The sequence below is a fragment of the Photinus pyralis genome, unplaced genomic scaffold (assembly GCF_008802855.1).
Source record: "Photinus pyralis isolate 1611_PpyrPB1 unplaced genomic scaffold, Ppyr1.3 Ppyr1.4_LG1, whole genome shotgun sequence".
NCBI classification, from domain to species: domain Eukaryota; kingdom Metazoa; phylum Arthropoda; class Insecta; order Coleoptera; family Lampyridae; genus Photinus; species Photinus pyralis.
Window position 1 is genome coordinate 65,229,465 of NW_022170249.1, and position 14,115 is coordinate 65,243,579.

The 14,115-nt window shown below is 35.3% G+C and overlaps 1 protein-coding gene and 1 long non-coding RNA gene across 2 annotated transcripts in view; one reads left to right on the forward strand and one right to left on the reverse strand.

The window, feature by feature from the left end:
* Positions 1-5,222: 5,222 nt before the first annotated feature.
* LOC116174167 (RYamide neuropeptides-like) overlaps positions 5,223-14,115 on the reverse strand; it is a 73,935-nt gene continuing 65,042 nt past the window's right edge. The window contains exon 5 of the mRNA XM_031492012.1: positions 5,223-5,462. Within this exon, the coding sequence (XP_031347872.1) occupies positions 5,423-5,462 (40 nt within the window). The 3' untranslated portion in view covers positions 5,223-5,422. The remainder of the gene's footprint in view (positions 5,463-14,115) is intronic.
* LOC116174169 overlaps positions 9,148-14,115 on the forward strand; it is a 29,482-nt gene continuing 24,514 nt past the window's right edge. Inside the window, exon 1 of the long non-coding RNA XR_004146052.1 lies at positions 9,148-9,356. This is a non-coding gene — a long non-coding RNA (uncharacterized LOC116174169). The remainder of the gene's footprint in view (positions 9,357-14,115) is intronic.

Below are 14,115 nucleotides of genomic sequence, written 5' to 3' on the forward strand. Positions count from 1 at the left end.
TAGACTACACTAACCTGTACGAGTCGGCACTCTCGGCCACGTAGACATTGCACGCCTTAAATTTGCCAGCTTGCTTTAGATGTTAATTGAAAAATCTCATCGTTTAATCACAAATTGAGATCTCTGGATATTCAAATTGACTGCAGAGCTTTTATACAATTATGACCTGACTGACTGGCCTATGCAAATACAAGTTGCGCTCAAATATGAATAATTTCCGCAAATTACTTGAAACTTGTTCATCTTACGTAGTTCGTAGTTAACACAGTGGCGAATGATGAAATTTCGCCTCTAGTATTAGAACTTGTAATTTCGTTATCCACTACTTATAATTCAAATAGGTAGGTACTTTTGCGTCAGTTAGATTTGCCTTTTTTGGCGGTGTCGTGCTTGAAGGGCGGATATTTGTGTGACGTTTATCACATGTAATAGAATCAAATGCGGATTTGCATTATTTCGTAAGACTAAGCGGAAAGTTAAAATTTTGCACGCTCGCATTCTTTTACAAGGGTGCGCAGAACAGATCAGAGATTCGTGTCGTCTTTCATTGAAATAAGGCGGTTGTAAACAAAATCTTAGGCAAAGAAGTTGCGACGACTTTAGTGGTGCGCTTTATAATTACTTTAGATGAATAGTCCAGTCAAAATAGGAAAATCAGAGGAACTAAAAATACTGGTTCCAATTTTTTCAGAAATGTGTAGGGAGAGGTTCCCTCAACAAGCAAAAATAAAGTCCCTCCAAATTCCGGTGCCGCTAGGGGAAGGAGGGGGCTTTAAACGACCCATTTTTCAGTTTTGCGCTTTTAACTCGAAAATGGTGCGTTACAGTGAAAAAGTTCTTCAGTACAAAATGAAAGCTTATTAAAATTGCTACAAGTTTGGTCATATACATCTTTACGAAAAACTGAACCGTTTTCGTGCTACCCGCTCCGGAAAGGTGGTAATTTCTAAACAAAATTATTTTTCACTCACGTTTTTCGTATATTTTTGGCTTCTAAATCCTACCCTGGTCATTTTAGGGGAAAATCGTCACAATAAAACCTGTACAGCATTAACATCCGTCCGAACCTGCTTAAGTACGAATTATCTCCATACCCCATGACTGATTGTACTGAAGAACTTTTTCACTGTAACGCACCATTTTCGAGTTAAAAGCGAAAAACTGAAAAATGAGTCGTTTAAAGCCCCCCCCCCCTTCCCCCAGCAGCACCGGAATTTGGAGGGACTTTATATTTTCTTGTCCAGTGAACATCTCCCTACACATTTCTGAAAAAATTGGAACTAGTATTTTTAGTTCCTCTGATTGCCCATTTTTGGTCTAAATTGACTGAGCTATACTAGTTCAAACGTTACAGCCCTTTGAATTTTCTTTCGAAATTGGTTTCTAGTCTATAACTTTTGATTGAGAAGTCTGATCGAAAAAGTACGAATTGTTTTGGATTCTACGCACAAAAATTAATAAGAAAAAGTGTTTTCCCGAGAAATTTTGGTGTAGTCGATTTTTGGTAAAAAAGGAAGGTTATACACTGCCTTTTTTTGAGGCCCGAAAAAAAAATTGTCTCAGATTGACCCGGAAAAAAAATTTTCTTATAGAATGTGGCCTGTAGAATCCATAATTTCAAACAGTTCCAAGATTGGGCTACTAGTTCAAAAGTTACAGGCCCTTTGAATTTTCTTTCGAAATTGGTTTCTAGTCTATAACTTTTGATTGAGAAGTCTGATCGAAAAAGTACGAATTGTTTTGGATTCTACGCACCAAAATTAATAAGAAAAGTGTTTTCCCGAGAAATTTTGGTGTAGTCGATTTTTGGTAAAAAAGGAAGGTTATACACTGCCTTTTTTTGAGCCCCTAAAAAAAAATGTCTCAGATCGACCCGGAAAAAAATTTTCTTATAGAATGTGGCCTGTAGAATCCATAATTTCAAACAGTTCCAAGATTGGGCTACTAGTTCAAAAGTTACAGCCCTTTGAATTTTCTTTCGAAATTGGTTTCTAGTCTATAACTTTTGATTGAGAAGTCTAATCGAAAAAGTACGAATTGTTTTGGATTCTACGCACCAAAATTAATAAGAAAAAGTGTTTTCCCGGGAAATTTTGGTGCAGTCGATTTTTGGTAAAAAAGGAAGGTAATACACTGCCTTTTTTTGAGCCCCGAAAAAATAATTGTCTCAGATCGACCCGGAAAAAAATTTTTCTTATAGAATGTGGCCTGTAGGTAGAATCCATAATTTCAAACAGTTTCAAGATTGGGCTACTAGTCCAGTCAAAATAGGAAAATCAGAGGAACTAAAAATACTAGTACCAATTTTTTCAGAAATGTGTAGGGAGAGGTTCCCTGAACAAGAAAAAATAAAGTCCCTCCAAATTCCGGTGCCGCTGGGGGAAGGGGGCGCTTTAAACGACTCATTTTTCAGTTTTTCGCTTTTAACTCGAAAATGGTGCGTTACGGTGAAAAAGTTCTTCAGTACAAAATGAAAGCTTATTAAATTTGCTACAAGTTTGGTTAATACATTTTTTCGAAAACTAAACCGTTTTATGGTATTAATGCCCTAGTACCCATCGAATACAACTGCACAATTGGAAGAATAGTGATTTATTATATATGAAGCCGGAATCCGAGTTCGGGTTTTACCCACTGGATTCGTTTCATCCAGACCCCGTCGTTTTACGCTAACCTTTGGGTGGTGTTTTGAACGGGCACTTATACTAATTTCGGAGTTACGTATTCTAACAATCAAGTTTAATCCCCTTTTGTTCACTAACGGCGACACAGCTGAATTTTGTAGCGAAACCCAGCGCGTTGAATTAACCAGTCCTTGACCGAATACGACTCCAATTTACGCGATGTAAACGCGTGTGTTTCAAAGGGAGGTTTTAACGTTCTCTGGTTGCACAATAAGTCTCTTTATGTTGTAATAAATGACACAGTCTCTTAATCCCCTTCAAGATATTAATTAATTCTACTGTAAAACTCGCGGAACTTGCGTTCAATTTAATAGTTTGCACTTAATTTTTCTAAGATCACGCACTGGTCTCGCTGAGTGTTTACCCACCACGAATCTTTAAAAATTTTCCTCAAAACCAATCCCCTCTATTTCTTATTAATTAAAGCTTGTCGACAAACTGGATTCTTATTAACGCAGACGGCCATCTTGAATAGTTCATTCGTTTGCTTAATTTCCACCCTACGAATCAAATAAATGCTAATGTACGACATTATTCCCAAAGACAATGCAGTTTTCACGATGCTGTAATGACCTCATGCCAAATCCGCAGTTGTCATCAAGACTGAATATGCACTACCTAATCTCCTAACTCCGAACTTAACCACAAAAATTCCCCAAAATAGTGTGGCAATATCAAACATTGGTTACTATACGTGCCGAAGATCACTGGTGAAAAATACGTTTTAGCCAATGGCGTGAATGCGCTAACTTTATTAATTGTTTATTTCTGGTGCGTAGCATTCGTTTAAAAACTCTTTTTCCACGCTGGCATCATATGCGGGGCTTGTAAAAAGACGAGGAGTGTACATGGGGCGTGTAAACAACTTCAGGAACTGGGCTACACTAGGGGCTACATCATGTGGGGTCGGTAACATCTGGGCGCCATCCCCGAGCGTGTTATACTAACGTGGTGATTTTTCAGTTTTTTCCTGTCTTCTTTTACAGTTTTGGTCCGATTGTTTTCAAATTGGTGTCGTCGGAAAGATCTTGTAAACACGCGCAACTCCTACGTGACGCAATTTTTTTTCCTAGGGGAGAAATTAACCATTTTTTACTTTGGGCGCCCAAAAGTGTTTTAGAGCTCGAATCGCGGTCTCCCTCTATCGTGTCTCGACCAAATGCAAATTGCAGGTGAACGGGACATCGGATGCGGGTACCGACATAGGGAATGTAGCCACAAGATCTTAATGATGGTGGAGTGGAGACTTTAAGTACAAAAGTTGTGGGATTTATCATAAATCGCCAGAAAATGTAAAGTAAAAAAAACAAATGAACATTGCAAAGTTAGTGAAACATGCAAATTTTGTATATTTTTAATGGAACGCCCTGTATCTTTTCTTTCTGATTTCAAAAATATATTGTTCTGTAAAGTACATGAGTGTCTCCTTTCTTTAGGTTGAAATAATGCCGACAATGACAGCGAGCTACCCTGTAGTTGAAAGTCTACGTAGGTACTGTAAACGTAATTTAGGTTTAGCATTAGAAATTTCAAGCGGGACATCCTGTATAATGTTTAAGTTTATTTGTTTAGGACCGAGGGACACTTTGATAAAAGGACACAGAATTTCAGGATTTTATTTGATGGTCATTGTAATGTTTAGTTTTTTGTTGTATTTTAAATTGTCAATTTTGAAATCACAAAAAAAAGATCTATTAAATTTTGAAACTGTTACTTTAAGGTTCCTTTCTATCTCTTATAATAAACGCGCTGTCCAAATATACGCAATAACCCTATACATTAATGACTAAACAAAATGGAATAAAAACTGAAACAGTCAATTTTTGTAAAAAAACTTCTCCCGGCCATTGATTTCCAGCAACTGGTACTCCTTTGCTAATTACTCATGAGAAAACAGCGTTCAGAGTGCTGACTTTTTACGATTTCGTGGAGCTCTGTGTTTGGGGAAGTCGAATCACATAAGTACTTAGCTGATATTTTTCATTCATGAAAAAAAAACCACCCTGTCTCCAGTTCCGCATTGTATTGTTTCTTACAACTGTTGATTTGATTTCATAATCAAAGTACGTTTCGTTTTAGACGTGATTTTCACAGGACAAATACGAACACAAGCATCGAGGGAGTTTTTCACAAAATACTTTTGGAGTTTTAAGCTTCTCCATTTTATTCGCACCCGGTTCATTATTTTTGTAATGTTCACGAGGCGGAGAAAATTGTTTTTCGTTACCAAAGTTCAAATTTTGCAACCCTTAAATTCATCGTGTAATTACATCTTTAGCTTATGCCTTTCCTTTCATTATTCAAAGGAAAACCGTTATCACAAACAGGATGTAGCCTTTACAAACGCTTTTTTCCATTACGTATACATCGCATTCCAGACGTTATAATTTATTTTTCATTGGTATTCGCAACGACACCTTTACAATATAACGCCTCGCGTAAGAGTATTGAATATTTCCCCAAGGTGTACAAGGGAGAAAAAAACCGATCATGTCGTGCTCGTGTTGAGAATTTGACTAAACAAAGACAATTGACGGGATACATAATATTTTATTGGACATTTATACATTAATTTATTAGTGTACAATATTTATAGGAAGTAGATCGTATAGATCAAAAAGGTATCTGCTTCTCGCCCCCAGCCCAAAGGCAAGCCGCATTCTTAAAAAACTAAAATTAATTTATAACTATTATATTAACATTACTTATATTTAACTAATCACTTCATTTCGCTTCACTCAATTGTCGGACGATAGGTCGATGCTTGGCGTCTCCTTCCTGCAACAGATGAAAGGTATTAATAATTTAGAATATTAGCTAAACGGTTAAATATAGTAGGTACGAGTATATTAACAATGTATTAGTAAAGTTTAAGCTGAACTAGTTCATCTGACTTTAGAAAGCAAGTTCTTGGGTTAGACACTTTGGAAATAGTGTCCATTGTCAAGTAGTGAATATCGTAGTAAGTTGCTGTTAAGATATTTAATAATAGCGGGGGTGATATTGCACTTTGTATCACCACCTTTTTTCTTTAAGCAAAGCTCTCTAGGATTTCGAACATGATGACTAGATGAGCATTTATGGTAATCTGAAAATCGATCATATACGTAATGTGTGACTTTTATCGCACTGCGTGTAGACGTCGAAAGTATTTTGATGTAAACTCAAATGTTCCTCCCGAAATATTCACTCTCGCTCACGCGAGCGTTTCAGTTAAATTCGGCTAAGAAACGAAACTTACATAAAGTGTTGTTATTTACATTTTACTTTAAAAACTTTTTTTCCTACTGATGCAACATATCCAATCGCAATTTCCTTTTTTTTCTGGTGCATGCGCCTTGAAGATGATACTCATATACCTTCAAACACGCAAATTATTGATGCACCGGTATTTCAATGAATATCTTTGAATTTTTCATTTTTTATTCTTCGGCTTTCAGGAATCAACAATTTTTGTTGCGTAAATCAATTTGTGCCCTGTATGGATTCTAATGGTACATGACATAGTGAGAATGAAATGATTTTTAAACAACTCAATTTCACTGTTTCGGCAAGATAGTAAATTCGCCTTTGAAAAATCACCCTCAGGTAAACTAAAACTTGCTTGCGGGATGTTTATCCTAAAAAATGAACCGTCCCAGATAAATTCGACTGCAAAAAATTCAATCACACTGTAACGAAGCATCCGTTTTCCTCACTGAATTTCAAACCCGAAGTTACGACCACACCGTGTAATTGTCGACCAGCATTGCTGAACACCCGGTATCTATAGAAGCGTTTTAAGCTGGCCGCTTGGTTACTACAAACTGTAGTTTCGGAATTTACTTATTCGCTCTAGGAGACGATGAGTGAGTTCTGTGTTTTCATTTTTGATTTAATTGTTTATTTTACCGCCGATAACGCACGTAAGTTTCGTAGTAAATTTATCAGTTTTCCAACCATTCCGGTAGATATATTTATATTCCGAAAACTCTCTTGCCAGATAACAAGAAGGCAAATTAATATTTTAGAATTGCAGACTTTTGGAAGCTTTTGATATCTTTCTGAAACTGTTAAAGATTACTAAATACCTTTACTTGGTGCCTATTGAAGGTGCTAACAAGAACCGTCCATTTCCGAGTGTTTAAACCAGGGAAAACGAAAACGCAATTTGACATTTTCAGTTTTTCTGTAATCTTTTCAAAGATATTTCACAAATTTCAAATGTCTTTTTTAGCCCCCATTTAACCTACACTCGATGGCTCACTGTTACGGAGAACCCAATGGTGCGCAACGAATTTGAACCACCCTTATAGGTTTATTCTGTATGTTTAGACAGCGTGCAGGGCGTTTATTATAATAGTAACTGTAAATACAAAAGGGGTTTATCACAAATCGTCAGCAAATGTAAAGGAAAAAAAAACAAATGAATATCGCAAAGCTACTAAAAATTGCTAATTTGGAAAATGTTTAATGGAACGCCCTATATATTTTTAAAAATTTTTTTCTGATTTCAAAAATATATTGTATATGCTGACGTTTGCTGCAGCGGTTTTTGAATAATTTGCATTTATAATTCATCATACTGATTAACCAAATCGTAGTTACCATGACAAAACAAATGATTTGACCGCCATTAATAATTAGTTGTTTATTCTGCTGTCAAAATTATTTTATTCCATTCCATCTATAAAATGGGTTGTACAGAAGATGAAAAGGTGGAAATTATATTACAACAAAAAATGTCAATGTAGGTATATTTTTGAATTCAGAAGGAAAAAATCTATGCCATTTTAGGAAAAATATACAGGGCGTTCCATTACAAATTTACAAAATTTGCATTTTTGTTAGTCCAGATTGTTTACATGTATCAATCAATGCGTTAATGACGTGGTTATTGGAGATGTATAGATTCATCGTGTATCTTGGCTGAAGCTATGGAAATCTAGGAAACGGAAAAAGAAGATGATGAGTTGGACATGGTAAATGAAATGGAATCAGAAGGTAAACCATAAAATTCGTCTGATCAATATAGAATTAATCATTTAACTGTTCTATAATAATTTTTGTTGTTTAAGTAAACATTTTTTAATAAAAAAATGTGTGACAATAAAACTAATCTTTTTGAAATAGAAAAAAATAGTGTATTATAATTTCTTTTGTAAATAATCATTTTTCCAATAAAAATAATTTATAATTTCCTTATTTTCCTTAATAAATAAACAATTTTCACACTTAAACGTGAATTATGCCTATTGGGTACACCCCTTAAAAACGCATCTTGTACTCTACCTTAACTATTTGAATCGGATTTTGTCAAAAACTATTAGTTATACGAAAAAAAGTATTAGCATAGCTACAAATTTGATAACCACTATTTTTTCGATAAAAGTGGCCGTTAGCGAGATTTTTGTAAAATACCGTTAATAACTGTGACATGGCGGGGATATTTGGGATGTTGTTGAATCACAAAAGGAAGTTTCATGCAAAAATCCAGCTTTCCCGGAATTTTTGACACCGCAAGGGAAGGTAATTAATTGATTTTACCTTACGTCCGTAGCGAGCATGCGGACCCTTAGCTACAGCTACTTAAACTCCATGCCTTTTACCAATCAAAGTGTGGTGTGTTAGCTACCTAATTCCAGTAAATCTGGTTGAACATCCGAGAAGGCCGAGTGCGTGTATAATTTATAACAATGAATAGTTACAAAAATTATCATTCATTAACTAAAAAAATCTAACTTTTTTTTATCTCACTTCTCCGTACTATACAGGGTAATTCTGAAATTGACATTTTTTGTTTTCCCCCGTATCTTTTAAGCGAGCGAATATTTTCAAATTTTGGTTTTACCATTTTAGTTTGGCCCCAAAAAGAGCACACGACACCATTTTAAACTTTCAAGGAACCTTATACTCGTATTAAAGGCTGTCAAACCTTCTAGGATATTCCTAAGGTCTTTAAGTGTATTTGAAAGTCATTAGGGGTCATAGAGGTTTGAAAGGTTACTTAAAAGCTGTGGAGACCATTAACAATTTTAAAAGCTTTTCCTTAGTTTTAACGCATCTTAAACGATTTTTTCAAGAAGATTTCCAAATACTCCTGGTGACCTTTGACAACGCTGGAGGTTTTTTTTTTAAGTCTGTTAGAGAGACTTGAAGGGCCTCAGTGGCTCTTAAATATATTTAAAGTCTCTCACCTTTGAAGATGCTATTGAAGACCCTTGTAAGTTTTCTAAAGTCTTAAAGATTCTCACATCGTAGAAAATAAAATTACTGAAGGTTAGATAGCCAAAAAGGATGCTCATCATAAACCCGCGACACCTAAATCCGTAAAAAATATTAGAAGTACAAAAAATTATCGGTCCTTAAACGAGCATTAAAAAAGTATTTACTACGCCAATGGAGAAAGGTTGTAGGGTAAATTAGATTAATTTAACGACGGCCGTTTTATCTATCTTGTTTGTTTGAAAACACATGTTGACCAATTAATAGCGCGTAAGGTGACTTAGGCCGTCGCATTTTATGAATAAAGGAAACCAGTTTAAGTGATAACGTGTAAATTGGAATGCATTTGTTACCAGTTGGGTCGTTACCGCGTTGTGGATTGCGTCGATAGGGTAGCCTTTGACTAACTGTAGGGAATGTATTGTGTTTTGTGCCATGGATGTGTGCAATTATTAATGAGAGAAAAAGGTATGCAATTTCATTTTAATACATTTTAAACTCCAAAGAATCTTATAGGAGAAATCGTGTGTTGTTTATCGGAATTTTTATTGAAATTACAAATATTTCCAAAATTATCGTTCAGTACGTACGATTGATTCTCAAATTTGTTCGTGACATATTCGGTCAAAATAGTCGAAACTACTTTCATTGCACTGAAATTTATGAAACAAACATTTGTCCAAGAAAATTGTACTCCAATTTGGGAATTGAAGTTCCATATTTGTTTTATATGATACAGGAACGCGACAATTTTGTAAAACAAGAGCAACTATGACGTGGCATTTTTCTCAATTCTCCGATATTTTTAGAAAATAAGCCTTGACTACCAGATAAGGCCTAAACCCTCCTTAACACCTCTTCATTTCTCACTTTGTCCACCCAGGGAACGGTAACACCAACATTTCTAATAGACCGGGAGATGGTGAAACTTTTTCTGGTGTGATTTGCTACAAGTATGGCGACCATTCAAAGGTTTAATTAAGTAGTCCTTGAAACGAAAATGGTGCTAACTCCCTGGGAGTGGGGCCGTTATTGCGTGACGATTCTTTAAATATGTCGGAAAATTTAATGATTCTGAACAATTTGCTATACAAAATTCTTTGGATTTTCTGGTAGTCGGTGACAAAACAAATGGCGGAAACTAAATGCACTACTTTTCCGGTGGGCCTTATCGCCCGCCATACTAATTTGACGTGTCGATTATTTTTTTTTTGGCGATTTGCTACAAGCTCATTTTTTTATGAGGATCCTCAGTCAGTCATTCACTAAAATCATCCTGCCATGCTGCTCCGCCGGGCACGCATAGCCGCCATACCGCCGCAAAGATGACATTTTTTGTTAATAATTTTGGGCGATTTGCTACAGTATGGCATTTTTCCCACCACCCGCAGCTACGCAGTTTTTGGAATCGAATTTGCAAACTTGAATACCATGATCGACATATCGAATTTTTTTGTGATCATAATATCGACTTAAATCGTTATTTTTTTGTTAGTTGCAACATTTTCGCGAAATTAGATCACTAGTAGGTGGGGGATACTTTGTAATCCGAAGGCCCAATCTTCAAATGAGTATAACCTTTGTTGGAAAAGTTATTTTTAAAAACTGTTCGACAATTTTGTTCCTTAACTCGTCAAGTATGTACACAACAAACTTCGTGGAATTCTCTCCATTTTCGATATCCGGCCAAGAATTGTAGTGGAACTTTTTTTTCGAATTTTCAAAAACTAATTTCAGATTCGTCGTTTTCATGTTCAAAAACCCCAAGATACCAAATTTCGTCGAAATCACTTTTTTTTGCACCCCCAAAGACGTGCCATTCATCTTTGTAACTCTTATGGTTGCTGACAAAAAAATTAAACAAATTTCACCACAGGAGTGCCTCCCAAATGAAACAGTTGGACCCTCGGTTTATTTGGAAAAAGTGCTTGTCCTGATCCCCTCTATCACGCGATTTTTTTTACATGCGGTAATGTTACACGCTATATACCTACTGCATTCTATTTGCAATATTCGTATCTCCACACAAAATTGAGACATCATCATCATCATCCCTTTTGTCCCACTTTCCTTACAACGGCCTTCCAAATACTATTTCTTTGCCTGTTTTACTTTCCTGTTTATTTCATTCCTAATTGCTCTGTACTGTCTTGTTCTCTTCTCTATTTTCTTAATAATTTCCTCTGTTATCCACTCTCTTCTACTATGTGTTTTCTGTCGACGTGTATCTGTTTCCGCGCTCTTTATCATACTAATTTTCAAGTTCACCCATTTTCTCTCTATTCCTGTAATTGCAGATGTGTGACTTTTCGCTATAGGCCACTCTTACTTTTAACCTCTCTAAATCCCATTTCTGATTAGTTTCTTTTTCAGTTTGAATTTGAAGTCACATATACGTTGCACGACATTATAATATTATAATAACGGCGCTACCTTGTGCGAAAACGGAACACGAAATCCGACCACCCTGTACAGTTTATAGCCCGGCGAACCGAATCACTTATAACCTAGAAACTCTGCACATCTAACGAATGTGGAAAGCCAACATGGAATAATTATTATTTTCATTTAATTAAACAAAAATCCAAAATAAATAATGAATCAACCGCTCTATTGCTCTTCTAGTATAAAAACAGTCACGGTAATGCTCTCAGAGAGCCATCCACTGCAAAACTGTTCGCCTGTGAGGTGTACACCAATTATGCTATATGTTTTCATCTCTATCTAGCCCATGCGAAGAAAAGACATAAGTTTTGAAGTGACCGGCTCACACTTAGTTATATTTGAAGAAGGCATTTTGATAATTATATGAAATCAAGTATGATAGTAACAGAATTTTTTGAATTTGTACCGGTTTGCATTCTCTCTCTTGTGCCTCACCACAATCAATTAAGTGAATATCTCGAAACTACAAAGGGAAAATACAATATCGCGGGGAATTTCTCTAGAGTTCTTGCCTTATATTGGGTAGGTCTAGAATGTGTTCCAGACGGTCTTTAAATGTTTATGTGTAAAGAACCCTCTCCTAAGAAGCCAAGAAGCATTGACAAATTTGGCATGCTACTACCTTAAAACCCAAATATGTACTTCAGAGCAATTTTAGTGTATAAAAATGCGCCATATCTGCACAAGAGTTTTGCACAATTTATACTTGTTAAATATTTTCCCTTCCAAATGATTCGTCACACTTTGACTGACGTCTTCAATGTGACATACAAACTACTTTTCCGATCATATCTTAGAACTATTTCAGAAAATCAGCATCGAAATTTCGCTCACAAAGCGGTAATATACTTGCTAACGTGCTTTAGATACTAAAATAAATTTAAATTTCGTATGATCGCTTTCTTCTTAACGCGAAGCCAAATTGAAAAAATGAAAAAGAAGGTTTAACAGTATGTTCGCTTTTATATGAAAAGGCTTGTTGAAAATGTAATATTCTTAGAAAGGAAGTAGAGACGCGAACTCTCCTTGTGAATTACGGGGTATTTATTTGAGGCACATTTTCGAGATGTAAATAAAAGAGAAAAACATTAACTTAATAATTTGATACATACAATTTCAAAAGTCTATTCGAAAATGTGGGCAAAGCTAAAAGTATCTCTTGTTAAGATCCTTAGCCTGGCGGTTTACGCTTTGAAAATCTTGCAGTACTTGTACGATACCCGTCAATCATTTGCCTTGCAAGGTGCGCCAATCTACTTTTGCTCAGAATTTTCTTAAAAAGCGATTATTTCTAATAAATTGTCACATTTCCTCGCCTAAATTAATTCTTATATAATTCTTTATGTAATAAAAATGGGCAATAAGCACAAGAGTGAGAACACAAACTCGACTGAAAGTGAAAAATGTTACAATGCCTGTAGGTACGAATTTATTCACATTCTTAGAAAACCAGTCATTTATATACCAGGGATTTATGCGTATTGTTTTTCCCTATGACTACTTTTAAATGACAAAATGTTTTCTGAAGGGTGCCTAATTTTATGCAACAGAAATAACTATGGAACTATGGAAAATAAAATGTTAAACAACTTTCATATAGAAAAATGTTGTATACATTCAATATTTACCGAGATATATACTATATTCCATACATAATGGGCACCCTGTATTATCAAGAAATTTTATTCCAGGCGATATACAGTGTGTACCAGGTAGAACGCACCATAGGGAAACGGCAATGTTTTTTTTCGTGAAGTATCCACGAAGCCTTTGAAATTAAAGTCCAATTTGCTACTCCAATCTCTTTCTAGCATCAGGCAAGTGAAATAACGTACGCTAACTTCAAATACATCGTGGATCCTTCGCGAAAAAATAAATTAATTCTGTTTCCTGGGATACACGGTACTTCAAACTTTGTTTTCAATTATCTGATCCTTATATATTTCGCATTTGCTTGGATTGATTACAAGTCCCATTTTTTTGCAACTAGATATCAGATTCTCCAAATTTTGGAATACTGTATCTGGTTCCCCTGAAATAGTTCCATCATCTAAAACATTATCAGCTCTGAATTTAGTACACTAATTTTTTCATGTATTGCAAGGCAAAAAAGGAGGGCTCCAGCTGGATGTCCTTGTTGTATTGATTCTGAGGGGATTTTCCAATTGTTGAAGTAGAAAGTTTACGCTTAGAAGTATGGATATAAATAAGGAGTTTTTTTTATTATATCACTCGTAATATGTCCGAGTTGAAAGCATTCTTAAAAATTATGACTGAAAGCAGATTCCTTGTGATATGAGCTCTGTAAATTTCAAAACTGACGAAATTTATTGAACTATTGTGCTTCCTATTTAGATCTATACCCGAATTGTTTGGTGGTGATCGAGAAAATTTATTATACGCATTTTCATATACCAGAAATGGCGTTGTCGATGAATGAAGTGAAATTTTGATCCAACTGTCACACTGGTGTTAATGAATGAGTCGTATACAAAGAAATATTTTAAAAAGAGCATGCAATCTTTGGATGTGTATCTTAAGGATTTTACTTCAATGTAGACAAAGATATAGTTGTCAGGAAAAGTAATTGTGAATATATAGGCTTTGAAAATCGTTTCAGAATGAATAGACTAACGGAGACATTCATTATGCATACAAGTTGGTGATGGAAAAGTTCATGTTCTTAATGACTGGTTACATTAGGTTCACACGAATGCTGATGCGATTTGGAATAGCTGCATTACCATTTTTCTATTTTAATAATAAATCCTGTTGGATAGTA